The sequence below is a fragment of the Crocodylus porosus genome, unplaced genomic scaffold (genome assembly GCF_001723895.1).
Source record: "Crocodylus porosus isolate Cpor-Errol unplaced genomic scaffold, CroPor_comp1, whole genome shotgun sequence".
Classification (NCBI taxonomy): domain Eukaryota; kingdom Metazoa; phylum Chordata; order Crocodylia; family Crocodylidae; genus Crocodylus; species Crocodylus porosus.
In genome coordinates, this window is record NW_017728926.1 from 14,452,004 (window position 1) to 14,466,605 (window position 14,602).

At 45.0% G+C, this 14,602-nt stretch overlaps 1 protein-coding gene across 1 annotated transcript; it reads left to right on the forward strand.

Moving 5' to 3' along the window:
* Nucleotides 1-528: 528 nt before the first annotated feature.
* Nucleotides 529-10,027, forward strand: LOC109314398 (arylacetamide deacetylase-like 3). The gene is made up of 4 exons (XM_019541557.1): nucleotides 529-754; nucleotides 5,832-6,048; nucleotides 6,892-6,955; nucleotides 8,310-10,027. Exons 1-4 carry the CDS (start codon nucleotides 608-610, stop codon nucleotides 9,085-9,087), a joined length of 1,206 nt encoding a protein of 401 aa, XP_019397102.1. The 5' UTR covers nucleotides 529-607; the 3' UTR covers nucleotides 9,088-10,027.
* Nucleotides 10,028-14,602: the final 4,575 nt, after the last annotated feature.

Below are 14,602 nucleotides of genomic sequence, written 5' to 3' on the forward strand. Positions count from 1 at the left end.
CTTTTTACCCCCTCGTCCAAATCACTGATGAAGATGTTGAACAGTGCGGGCCCGAGGACCGAGCCCTGCGGAACCCCACTACCCATGTCCCTCCAGGTTGAGAAGGACCCATCTACTACCACCCTCTGGGTGCGGCCCTCCAGCCAGTTGGCGACCCATTTAGTGAATGGAACCCAAGTTAAAACTAAATTACAAATATCATGACAGGAATGTAGCCATCTCACTCCCTCGTGCTGTAGAGTATGGAATGAGAGCCTCAGGCTCACTGATGCAATGAGCCATTATACTCTGATGCACCTTCCTAGGACCGGCACGGCCATGTCAGGCTCTGCTATTTGGAGAGCTGCCTGGTTTCAAACCACAGGTAAACACAAATATCAGTAATAATTTATGTAAGCCTCTCCCACTTCTCATTATTACTGTCCATCACTTTGCCTGTGCTTTAATTGTCATATGCCTCACCCTACTTACCAGCATTGTTAGGAGCTAAATGAAAGGAATATAAATTCTGTGACCTGATCTTGGGAGACACTTCAGAGTCACAAGAAGTAGGAGTGTGGGGTCCTTTCCTCACTTCTGTCCTTCTTAGCACAGGGACGTGGAACTCATGTTAGCATTAATTATTATTGCTCTGATCATCTTGGTGGTATTCCTATTGCAGTATGAACAGCCCAAAGCAGAAATCCCTCATGAAGTTTGTGGTCGTGTACTGCTTCACATTTTTCATCACATTGCGAGAGTCTCATTTGGTTTGGTAAGTGTGCCTTGCTTGAAACTTGTCTGATTTTATTTTGTAATGGAAAGGGGGAGATGGTTGGATTTTACGAGCTGATATTTTGAGATACTGTAAAGAACTTTATAGAAGGATTGGGTGAGCTCTCATGTCATGTTAATGAATACAGAGGCGTCCCAGAGCACCCACAGAGTCAGCGTCTATGGCCACACCAAAGATTTTGTGTTTAATTTCAGACAGCCATCATGCAGGAACAGTGGGATCTACTCATGGTTCTCTCCCAAAATGAAATGACCTTTGTGAAACTTGTTCCTCTGATATCATAGTCCTGCAAAGGCTTCTCTTTGAAGCCAAAACTAGAATTATCATGAAACTTAAATGTAAACTCAGTACTTGGCCCTATTATAGAGGTTATGTGACATGGACAACTGCTACCAGTAGTCGAGTTATCTCTGTAGCAGTTAAATGCATGATTAACTTAACTGCACAACTTACATTTGGCCAGGTTTTACTTATTGCTTTTAAAGTATTATAAACGTTGGTTAAGTTCAAAAACCCCTCAAGAGCATAGCAGTTTTCATCCCCAATGTCCACTTTGTAATGTGCAATAAACTCTGGTTAATTCCTCACTCCAGCAGAACCAGTAAGTGATAACCAAGTCATGGCTGACTTATTATCAGTAGTAAGCCATCTTTACCTCTGAGAGAACAAAATATTTTTTCTTTGGATATTTTTAATGAAAAAACTTATAGAAATACTGAGTGCCAGAGTTATGCTCTCTACATTAGAATTGTCTGATTATACAGGGAAGTGGATTATATAGGGAAATGGAAATAACCAGTCCAAGAGTCTAACATGCACTTATCACCAAACTAGGAGATCATTCTGCAGTATGGACTCATCGATCATCAGTGTCTTGTTCAATCAAGAAAAACTGAAGAGAATCCAGTGCTTTGCAAGTATCACTGGGCTAACAGTTCATCTCTGTTAAGGAACAGATTGAGTGGCCACACACCCAACAAAACAGGGTCCCAGACATGAAGAGGGATGTCCAGCTAACCTGGTCTTGACAGTTTCCAAACATGAAGAATCCACAACTCTCTAGGTAGTCTGTTCCAACGCCTGACCCCTCTCACAGTCAGAAAGTTCTTCCTAATTTCCAGCTTAAATTTCCCCTGCTGCCACTTGAGGCTGTAGCTATTAGTCCTGTGCCCTAGAACCACAGAGAAAAGCGCATTTCCAGCCTCTCTATCAGTGCCGTAGTAACAAAGTTTGGCACCTGGAGCAAAGCCCTCAACAGCAGCCCACCCTCGCCTCATGCACAGATCGGAGGGTCACATGCCCCACCGCCATGCTTGCCCATGAGTGCATGCAGCAGCAGGAGCCGCCCTTCCCCCATCCCCATGCCCTGCCAAATAAGCCGCTCGCTGGTCTGTCCTGCACTGTGCCCCAGCTGGACAGTGCCTGTTGGTGCCCCTACACTTGGGCGCCTGGGGAAGTCTCCCTGCTCACCCCCCCAACCCTTGTTACGGCTCTGATCTCCATAATCGCCCTTCAACTATTTGAAGATTTTCTTCAAGTCCACACCCTGGTCTTCTCTTCTCCCAGCTAAACTCTTCCTTGTCCCTTTGCTGTCTCATGATGAATTTGGATGATATCGTCTCCAGGACAGGAACCGTGTCCTTCCTGTTTGTAAAGTAGCCCAGCACATTATTAACTGCTTCAAAAACAGACAAATAAACCATATTTCCCAACTGTCAGATAGGTTTTTGTTTGTTTGTTTTTGCAGCTGTTGCTCATGTGCAATGAGAAGACTTTTCTACAGCTTCCCATCTGGGGACACTTATCACTAGCTGGGGGAGATCATCTGGGTTCTGCTGTGGCCAGTGAGAGTTTTCCTATGGACCTCAGCAGAGCCAGGAATTCACCCTTACTGTTTTGTGACTCCCTTAAGGAAGGAGCTGCTTGAGGAATGCAGTAATGTAATAGCCTAACCCTATCCGGGATTTCTGTAGTTGCAGTTATAAAAAAGAAACTGGTTCCAGATCAGAAAAAAAGGTAGCCCCAAGTTTCATTGGATAGTTGTGATGTGATAGGTGTGGGATGGTCACCGGTCAGCCAGAAAGATCTGCTTGTATTCATATTTCTAAAGCAAGTTTTGAATTTGTGTGGCTTTGGAGAAATAACAGGAAATCCCCTTCTTCACTTATGTGTCTGCTTGTGAGATGAAGATTGTTACAATGGGAGATGCAATCCTTGCACTTCCTGAAGATTTTTAGAGCCAATTCTTTTCCTATTTAAGGGAAGTTGGGAAGACCCAGCTCCCCAATGTGCCATCTGTGGTAGGGTCCTGCAAAAGTCCTTAGAGTTTAGGGACTGGTTAGCTCAAAGCACTGGCAGGGGACTAAGATATTTCACCTGTGGTGTTGGGATCTAGGTGGACTCCTGTCTGAGTCGGTAGTGACCTACCATTGTTGATGATCCTAAGGCCAAATGGTAGCCTGTGAGTAGAAGTAAGTGGTTGTCTGAATCCATTTCAGATTGTAGATGCATCCACATTGCCATGTAATGGTCCCTTGGTGAGTACAACCAATAGGAACCAAAGTTTCAATTGGTCTTGGAGATCGAATTTTCCGTCTTCTCCATTGGACAGAATACTGTTGGGATGCACTGACTGGGTATTGCATGAGTCTCAAACCCATCCATGGGGGGCCTCCCAGTGCCCCAGGTTTCTCTCCTCTGTGGTGCACTTGCCCAAGAATCAGAGCAAGGTTACTCCAGGATAACTCCTTATCCGTGGCAAGCCTCAGCTCCACTGCCCTTATCCTAGAGTTTGCAGCTACAATAAGGGAATCTCTGCCAGCCCTAGCTGGCCTCCCCACTGTGTTGTGGAAGAAATTTTGGGTCCCTTTTTCTGTAGAAAAGGTGAGGCTGGAATATCACTTGCCCAGAAATCACTCTTTCTGCAGGTAATCAGTGGAAAGGAGACAAAATAAAAAAGGATTTATTATAGAGGAGAAAAGAATTATAGGAGTGTAGCGCACCCAAAATGTGCACGTCATTCTGTGCTATAAAATGTGTTTCACATTGCTGTGTATCTTGTTTGGCTATACAACATGATTATGTTTCTGTGTAACATAATTGTTATATATTGTTCCTTCTCTAGGACTGGCGGGGAGGGGGAATGCTGGAAAGCTTGGTGGAGCCTGAGGCCAGGTGGTACAGAGAGCCAGGGTTTCAAGTCCAGTAGCCGTGTGGGGTTTTTGGATGGGGAGTCCAGGGCAGGAACTGGTAGCTCACCCCTGCAGCCACTCCAGCAGGAGCAGAGATCAGCACTCCACAGCAGCTCGATGGAGTCTCATCAACAGGAATCCAGGACAGGTGCAGAGATCAGCACTTCCCAGCAGCTCAGCAGAGTTGCATCAACTTACTGAAGGGCCCTTTGCAACACAGAGGGAACCGGTGCCCCAGGGGACAGCAATGGTGAGGGTGACAACGCACCCAAATTCCCAGGAACTAACCTTATTTAGGTCGAGACCCCCTGCTCTGCTGAGCCTGGGGTTGAAGGCTCCCCAGTAGGAGTAGGGGTGATACAGGGTATACTTTGAACCAGGACAGTATTTTTGCCTTGCTTGACTGTATGTTGTGCGCTGGTGTTTACCCCTATAATAAATCAGGGGGTTGCATTCATTTGGCTTGTGAGGAAAAGGTTGTTGGCTTTCTAGGACACTCTAGCGATTCATGTAGTGTTTCCCAGGTGGTCTGGGTGGGGGCTCGAGCCAAGGTGAAATATATTTAGTACTCCAAAATTGAACTCAGCCCTTGTTGCTGCTAACAGGTGCTCAGCAGAAGGGCTACCCAAGCAAAAGTGGCTATGAGTTTGAAGACAGAAAAAACAAACAAGTGAAGTTTCTTACTGTCTTCTGGCTATGCTGAAGCCCTCCTGAGAGACTTTCAAGTTTCTCCACAGTTCATCTTCCTACTGATTTTGTCTGCCCTGGCTGCTGCCCCAATTCAACCTCCAAAGCCCACGACTCAAAGACCATGATTCTCTCATAGCTAGAAACTAAAAAGCCTTGAAAGTCATCACTCCCTGACCCCCACACCAGGCAACATTATTTTAATTGCTCGTGAGTCAGCAGCAACCTCCAAATATATCTGGACAGTCTGAGGTACCTGAAACCCCGCTGGCTAAAGCATTATTTCTTGTAGTTGCCTCTTTATTGTAGAGTTAATTTCCCTCTTACAGGCACACAATGCCTTGTTTTGTCCAACCCAATAATGACTCCTGCTGCCTGTGTCTGGGAATTGTAGGTGTCTTTAAATATGGATGCAGGAGTCCCTTGGGTGAACCAGGTCCAAAATGACATAATTTTTACAGTGATAAAAGTGACATAAGTAGATGCAGCGTAACATAGGCAGACAAGGTACTTTGGGTAAATGTGATATCTTTTATTAGACCAACCACATAGCTGGAAAAATTGTTTTTTTGCAAGCTTTCAGGCACAAACACCCTTCTTCAGGCACAGGGAGAGTCTCCTGATGTTTCTGGTCTCTCCTGGGTAGAAGAGAAGCCAATATGCAAAATGCAGGTCTGTAAAAATGCAAATGCATGGTAGTGAAGACCAGAGGGGATGGGAGACAGTGGGTGCAAGACAGGTAGGTGTGGGGAAAAGGGGGGAATGGTGATTTGGTGAATGAATGTAGCTGGTAAAATGTAGAGAATTTACCTTGGGTTATTGGACGGCAGGTAGGTTATAATGTGCCATAAATCCAATGGCTGTCTGTATTTAGTCCATGATTTTTTGTGTCCAGTAGATTTATGAAGTGAAGTTCATAGGTTCATCTGCAAAAGGTATTTTGTAAATTCCCTTTGAGGATTAGAATTGAGGGATTAGAGAGAGGGTGGTTGTCTTGTGACAAATGTGCACCCACAGGTAACGACCCCTACAATATAACATGGGCTTTTCAATCAGGTTACTCACGCCATGTCAGTACAATAAAAATGCAAGGAAACATTCAAGACCTGCTGCAACCCTCAGAACATAACACAGTTCACAACAGCCCGATAATTCCAGGTTTCTTTCTTTATATACAGGAATTAATCTTGGAGAAATTTGGAATATACGTGGACCATCACATCATTAGGTTGGCACTTAATCTAGTGCCATCCGGGGACACTTCAAAGCTCTTTGTCAAGGATTTGACTTTCGAAAAGATAAACGTGAGGATCTATCAGCCAAAAGTGCCATCTGCTGGCCTGAGGAGAGGAGTTGTTTATTGCCATGGAGGAACAGGCCGGTTTGGAAGCATCAGTAAGAAGTTTAATAGAAAAGGCATTTGGACCTATGTGAATCTAGAAGCTGTAAAGAGAACTATGGAGTTCTTTTTATACAATAGTGTTTCTTAAATGACATGCTAATTAAGCAATATTATAATCCAGGAAGCTGTTCAAAAATGGATTCTAGTAACACACTTAAACCGAGAAGCAGCCTACATTTATTTACACTGGAGCAAAGTTGCCGCTCGGTATTTTCTTGTATGGAAATCTGTAGTGTCAAAGAATTGCCATTTTCTGCTTAGTCATAATAAATCTTACCTTAAAATATCCCCTCCTAGTTTTGTGAGGCAGGGGGTGGGTGTGTGGGACAGGGGGTGGCTGTGTGTGGGGCATGAGAAGCCCCAAGCAGCCACTTGCAGGCTGGAACTCTGCCACAGTTTCCCACATTTTTCTCCTTTAAAGGAGAATCCATTTTTCAGGTTTGTTGATCCCTTTTTAAAGTTTGTTCATGACCCTTTCAAATATTCTTGCAACCCACTTTTGGGTCGTGACCCACAGGTTGAGAAACGCTGCTCTAAATCATCCCCAGTTGAAGAAAATAGAGGTTCCCAAAATGAATGACTATATAATGTTGGCAGATTCCTACACAAGATACCCAAAACCTACCAAAAAAATATAAATCTGTCTCCAGTGTACTAGATGCTTTTTAAAAGTGGCTTCCTGGATGACTGAATAAGAGATTTTGTTCATTTCCACTTAATACTGGTGAAGAGGTGAGAAGCAGCTCTTCAAAATGAAAATCTTTCTGAATTTTGTCCATATTTCTGAAATATAATGTTTTCAAGGTATTGCATTGATACAGCTCTTTATTTTGCAGAAGTCTATGATAGCTTTTGCTGCTCTGTAGCCACAAAGACTGAATCAGTGGTCATGTGTGTTGGGTAAGTGATCTCTCTCTATTTGCACTCTCTGGGAACCATTTATGTCATTTCACCTGATAGGTTTGTATATCCCAAATCAGCTACTAGACCTTGAAAAGAGAAAGTTAATCGGAAAAAGGAACACACTGATCTTGTAGGGTAACTTGGAATAGATCTGGAGCAGGTCTGGTTCGGAGCCGAAAAGAAAAGACCAGACAAACGGGAAGAAAGGACTTGAGCCAATGAACAGGCATCCTTTCACCCAGTGTTAGGTGCTATGAGCTGTTCTTTGTAGGAGGACAAAAATGCTTAGATGTCTTACTGCATGTGGACCTCTGTCAACTCCAGCTTGGCTCTGGCAAGCTGCTTGTGCAAGGCATTTGTGTCTCTGCCTCTGTTCCAGCTCTTCGTGGTGTTTGTGCTTGAGAGAGGACTGCTCGGCCTGCTGGTGCTGGTACAGGTGTTTCATTGGCATCAGCTCCTTAGTGAGGGCTTGGGCACTGGTGAGTTCCTGTTGCATCAAGGATGAGAGCTGCTCATTCTGGATGTAGATCTCCTGCCAGGCCTCTGGATAAAGCACTTCCTGGGGCTCATCTTGGGAGCTCAGCTGCCTCTTCAGCACCTCTACTGATGCTTTCTGGCTTCTGCTCAGGGCTGTCTGCAGCTGGCAAACCTCTCTACAGCTCGAATCCTCCTATCCTACATATTCACCTCACTAACAGGAGTCAGGCGCCCCTCATGCACCTCTGAGGAAGAAGCTTTCTCCATATTAGTGGAGCCAGGCAAGTGAATACTGATCATGGTTGTATCCAAAAACCTCTCCCATATTGTTAGGTTACGGTTTTTATTTATCCTCATTTTGTGTGGCATGCTAGGAATTTGTATATACTTTGCAGTAACAAACAGAGAGACAACATGGGAAAAACACTTTTATCTCCTTGGATTAGATAAATATGAGTTACACTGCTACTCCTTCAGTCCAGGTCTGTCAGGACTGAGCTAGTCAATGCCGTAGACAGTCCTTCACTTCCTCTGGCTGCCCGCATGCATTATTCTTGACCTGAAAGGAGATGGAAAACTTTTACCATTTCCAAATGGCTCATTACTAAAATTCTCTGGTTGCATACTTACCAGTGAAGGTGTAAAATATCATTCCAGGCCTCAAATCTGAAGGCTGGTTACTGGTTCACACACTGAAGCATTCAGGGAAAGAAGTCCTGTCAGTTACAGTTCCCCAAAATATAATCTAAAATCAGTTTTATTTTAGGAAGGTAAACCAATTACCTTAAATGTTTTCCACTATAGTTTTCTTGAAAGAAAGAAATGGTCCCACTCATCAGAACTGGTGAAATTACAACTCCCTCTGGTATTTTAGGTATCGCTTAGCTCCTGAGCACCCATTTCCTACCCAGTTTGATGACTGTCTCGCTGCTACCATCCACTTTATGAGGACGGCAGAAGACTATGGGGTGGATCCTACTCGTCTTATCGTCTGTGGAGACAGCAGTGGAGGCACAATTGCTGCTGCTGTTTGCCAGGCCCTGGTGAACAGAACGGACCTCCCCAGGGTGCGGGCACAGATCCTGATCTACCCATTTCTCCAGGCTGTGGACTTTAACTTGCCTTCATATCAGCAGAACCATGCAATGCCCCCTTTGTTAAGGAAATGGACTATTTATTTGGGTCTGAGGTATTTAAATATTGATGTATCAGCAATAGATGGCCTTCTTGAAGGTATTCATATTCGCGAAGATCTCAGGGAGAAATATAGCAAATGGCTGAGCCCAGACAATATCCAGGATGAATTCAAGATCAGGGGCTATGAGCCACCTAAACTCTTGCCATGTGTAGAAGAGTATTCTACCAAAGCCCAGGGATTTCTGACACCAACTTTTTCCCCACTTTTGGCCGAAGATGATGTTATCTGTCAGCTCCCTGAATGTTTCATTTTGACCTGCGAGCATGATGTGCTTAGAGATGATGGGCTACTATACAAGAAACGATTAGAAGACAATGGTGTCGAGGTGACCTGGTGCCACTTGAAGGATGGCTTTCATGGAGTGCTCGCTATAGCTAGAATGTACCGAATTATTTCATTTGAGGCTGGTTTGAGAGGAATCGACACCATAGCAAAGTTTATAAGAAGTTTATAAAGAAAACCCTGTTCTTCATGTTGCGAGCCTGGCATTCTCTTTCCAAACATGCTTCTCTTAACCATCAGAAAAATGTCATGACCCTCTCAGCTGTCAGAAGTTTTAAGTCACCTCTGAATTTCCATCCTTGGAGCTGCCCTCTCGAATTTTCATCAAGGTGCTTAAATTAGCGACTTCTTTTTCTGTCTGCTTGTAGTCGCTGCAGCCAGATTAACCTTCAATTCACTGACTCCCCTCCTCCTGTTACTTGGGAGGATGAATCTGCAGGATAGGTGGAACCGTGATTTGGGGTGGGGGGGTGGGGCACAAATTCTGGTGCTTTGTCCAGAAAGATGTATATTTGTTGGAGGTTGAATCAAAATGAAAGCTGAAGGGTCCTAGTGAAATGAAGAGATTTGAGGATAGTTGTTTCCAGATTATTTAATCAAAGCAGCATGCCCCATCAATCTAACACTGTTCATATTTCCTGGTACAGGTCTGTTAATTTATCAGACGATGTATTCCTTCCAGATGCTGCAAGAAGTAAAATTGTCTGAAATGCAATCTTTGTGCTAAGTTATCATGAAGATATTTGCTGGTCAGCCACTGCAAATAGGGCTTCCCCCAGGGGATTCTGGGCCTGCCTGATCCAGAGCAGAAAGCATTTTGATGAATAGATTGCTTGTGATGACATCCATTATGTGATGCTTCAAAACAATTAGCACAGCTTTGCCATAAACCTGTACATTTATTTGAGACTTTACATGGAGAAATTGTCGTGCATATGTGAAAGAATGACTATGTTTTATCCCTTTAGGGGAAAATGACCTTCATGATTTGGCATTTTAATAACAGAAATAGCTACACAATATTACTGGGGATTTTCATGGGCATGTTCCTTTCCCTTGCAAGTTTTCTTGTCATTTAACTCTGAACTGTATAAAGGATTCATATTAGATAAATGCAGTGTTTGAAGAATAAAGTTAAGTAAAATACCATTTGAATTACTGTATTCAATATAGACAAGATTATTTGGGTAAAAGTGTTATCTTTTATTAGACAAACTGAATGGATGGAAAACTTGTTCTTTGCAAGCTTTTGGGCACAGGTACCCATCCTCAGGCATAGAGAAAATCTGCTGGTGTTTGTCTTCTCTCTATTTTTTATAACTTCGTAGCATTTGAAAACATTTCAGTGACACCCCTTTTCTTTAATAGTACTTGCACTTGAGTTGCTTTCTCATTGGTTTTTTATAAAGTGTCATTGCTTCCTCATTGGTATTTTATAAGAGCTAAGTGTCATTGATCAGGTTATTGAAGCATTTCTGTAACCAAATGGCTAAAAAAGCAAAATTGGGGCACGTACATTTTCTGTATTTCCAGATTGAAAATGGCTGATTTTTACCCTATACATAATTTTCTATCATTCTATGATATATCCAAACCCAGGCTCTTCACTGTGTCAAGTACAGTGCACCTGAATGGCTCTCCATTGGCTCAAATCCAATGAACTGTTCATAGAACCGTGGAAAATTTTGGTTGGAAGGGACCTCAGGAGGTCACATCTTGTCCAACCCCCTGCTCAAAGCAGGTCCATCCCCAACTTGATCATTCCAGGCAGGGCTTTGTCAAGCTGGGCCTTCAAAACTTCCAAGGGTGGAGATTCCAGCACATTTCTAGGTTCTGGTGCTTCACCAGCCTCTTAGTGAGAAAGTTTTTCCTAATATCCAACCTAAACCTCCCTCGCTGCAGTTTGAGCCCATTGTTCCTTATTCTGTCATCTGCCCCCACTGAGAACAATACAGCTCCATCCTCTTTGGAACCACCCTCCAGGGAGTTGAAGGTATCAAATCCCCTTTCAGTCTTCCGCAGACTAAATAAGCCCAGTTCCCTCAGCCTCACCTCATAAGCCATATGCCCCAACCCCCTCACCATTTGTGTTGCCCTCTGCTGGACTATCTCTACCCTATCCACACCCTTTCTGTAGCGGGTGGCTGTAAACTGGATGCAGTACTCCAGATGTGGCCTCAACCAGTGCCAAACAGTACAGTGGAAGAATCACATTCCTCAGTCTGCTGGCAATGCTCCTACCCATGCAACCTAAGATGCTGTTAGCTTACTTGGCAACAAGGGCACACTGCTGACTCATATCCATGTTCTTGTCCACTGTAACCCCCAGGTCTTCTTCTGCAGAGCTGCTGGTTAGCCAGTTTGTCCCCAGCCTTGTCCTTATTGAACCTCCTGAGATTTCTTTTGGCCCATTCCTCCAATTTATCTAGGTCACGCTGTATCCTAGCCCTAACCTCCAGCGTATCTACTATACCCCCCTGTTTGGTGTCGTCCATGAACTTGCAATCCATCCCATCCTCCAAATGGTTAATGAAGATATTGAAGAAAACCAGCCCCTGGCCCCAGGACTGACCCCTGGGGCACTCCACTTGATACAGACTGCCAATGAGACCTCAAGCCATTGATCGCTACCCATTAAGCCTGACAATCCAGCCAGGTTTCTATCCATCTTACTTTGCTGCTCTCTTTTCTTCCTCTTGTCAAGATCTTGAACTTGATCATCTTGTGGTCACTGCTACACAAGTTGGCATCCAATTCTATATCCCCCACCAAAGCCTTGCTGAAGTCAAGGTATATCATGTCCATGGCTTTCCCCACATCCACAAAGCCGCTCATGTGATCATACAAGACAGTCAGGTTGGTCAGGTGTGACTTGTCCTTGGTGAATCCATGCTGACTGTCCTGATCATCATCTTCTCCTCCAAGTGCTTAGAAATGGATTCCTTGAAGATCTGCTCCTTGATTTTTCTGGGGACTGAGATGAGACTCACCAGTCTGTAATTCCCTGGATCCTCCGTCTTTCCCTTTCTTAAAGATGGGCATTATATCTGCCCTTTTCCAATCATTTGGGACCTCTCCCAATTGCCACAATTTTTCAAAGCTAATGGCCAGTGGCTCCGCAATCCCATCAGCCAATTTCCTCCGCATCCTCGGATGCATTGCATCTGGCCCCATGGACTTGCATATGTCCAGCTTTTCTGACATGAGTCATCAGTGTGATGAAATTATCAGCAAAGCTAACTGCACTTTATCATGCATCAGCAGATGCATGACAAACAGAACCAAGGAGGTCATATTTCCCCTCTATGCAGCATTGGTCAGACCACAGTTGGAGGACTGAGTCCAGTTTTGGGCACCGCACTTCAAGAAGGATGTTGATAGACTCGAGAGGAACTAGAGGAGGGCCACTCATCTGGTTAGGGGCTTACAGGACAAGCCATATGAGGAGAGACTGTGGGACCTGGACCTCTTCAGCCTCTGCAAGAGAAGGCTGAGAGGTGATCTTGTGGCCGCCTACAAATTAATTAGGAGAATGCAGCAAGGGATCAGAGATGCTCTGTTCACCAGGGCGCCTCTTGAGGTAACAAGGAACAATGGTCACAAATTGACAGAGAGCAGACTTAGGCTAGATATCAGGAAAAACTTCTTCATGGTAAGGGTGGCCAAAATTTGGAATGGGCTTCCAAGGGAGGTGGTGATCTCCCCTATCCTGGAGGTCTTTAAGAGAAGGCTGGATAGGCATCTGGTTGGGGTCATCTGACCCCAGTGCTCTTTCATACCTAGGCAGGGTGTTGGACTCGATGATCTGTTGAGGTCTCTTCCAACCTGAGCATCTATGAATCTGTTAATCTAGGAAGTAGTCCCTAACCCACTCTTTCACCACTGAGGGCTGCTCACCTTGTCCATAACGTGTGCTGCCTGGTGCAGTAGTCTGGGAGCTGACCATGCCTGTGAAGACCGTGGTAAAAGAAGCATTGAGTACTTCAGCCTTTTCCTCACCACCAGTCCCTAGGTTGCCTCCCCCGTTCAATAAGGGACCCACACTTTCCCTCACCTTCCTCTTGTTGCTGACATACTTGTAACAATCTTTCTTGTTATCTTTCATGTCCCTTGCTAGATGCACCGCCAGCTGCTCTTGGCCTTCCTGGTTTCATCCCTGCATGCCCTAGCAATGGCCTTATACTCCTCCATAGTCTTATGTCCACTTCTCGTAGGCTTACTTTTTGTGTTTAAGCTCACCAAAGAGTTCTCTGCTAGGCCAAGATGATTGCCTACCATATTTACTATTCTTCCTGCACAACGGGATAGTTTGTTTCTGATATAACCAGCTCTCCTGGACTCCTTCCCCCCTCAGCCTGACCTCCCAAGGGATCCTGCCCATCAGTTCCCCAAGGGAGCCAAAGTCTGCTTTTCTGAAATCCATTGTCCATACTCTGCTGCTCTCTTTTCTTCCTCTTGTCAAGGTCTTGAACTTAATCATCTAGTGGTCACTGCTGCCCAAGTTGCCATCCAATTCTACATCCCCCACCAATTCTTCCCTGTTTGTGAGCAGCAGGTCAAGAAGAGCACAGCCCCTAGTTGGTTTCTCCAACACTTTTACCAGGAAGTCATCTTCCACGCTCTGCAAAAACTTCCTGGATTACCTGTGTACTGCTGTATTGCTTCCCAGCAGATATCAGGGTTATTGAAGTCTCCCATGAGAACCAGGGCCTGTGATAAGGAACTTCCACTAGTCATCTGAAGAAAGCCTCATCTTCTTTATCTTCCTGCTCTGGTGGTCTATAGCTGACACCCACCATGACATCATGTTGCTCTCTGTTTTAACCTTAACCCAGAGACTTTCGATAGGCCTATGCCTAGTTTCATACTGGAGCTCTGAGCTCTTTTACATAGAGCACAACTCATTTTCCTCTTCTCCTCTGCCTGTCCTTCTGAACAGTTTGTGCCCATCCATGACAGCGCTCCAGTTATGAGAGCTCCTACCAAGTCTCTGCTATTTCAGTCATGTCATTGTTCCTTGACTGTGCGAGGATGTCCTATTTCTCCTGATTGTTTCCCAGGCTCTGTTCATTTGTGTACAGATACCTGAGGTGGCTACCTGATTGCCCTACTTTCTCAGGAAGAATGAGGAGGCCTCCCCTGTTGCCCACCCCTCTTGTGCTTCCTTCAGGTCTCCTGCTTCCCTGCTTACCTCAGGGCTTTTGTTTCCATCCCCTGGCAAGCCTAGTTTAAAGCCCTCCTTACTAGTGAGGCTGTCTGCAAAGATGGTGTTCCCTCTCTTCATCAGGTGGTTCCTGTTTCTTCCTAGCCATCCTTCTTCTTGGAACAGCTTCCCATAGTCAAAGATGCTGAATCCCTGCTGGTGACACCACCTGTGCAGCCATGCATTGATCTGCAGGATGCACCTGCTCCCGCCGAGACCTTTCACCTTGGATTGAGCCCTATAGTCACTCTTAATCCCACTCACCCTTCACCCTTGCACTCGGAGCCCTATAGTCACTCTTAATCTGGTCTGGGTCACCCCTGATAACATCATTGTTGCTCATATTGATGAGCAGTATGGGGTAGTAGACAGAGGGTCAGACAAGTCTCAGTCTCAGTATTGCCTCCATGATATCTTGGATCTGGGCTCCAAGCAAGCAGCAGGCCTCCTAAGACAACAGGGCAGGCCAGCAGATGGATTTGTC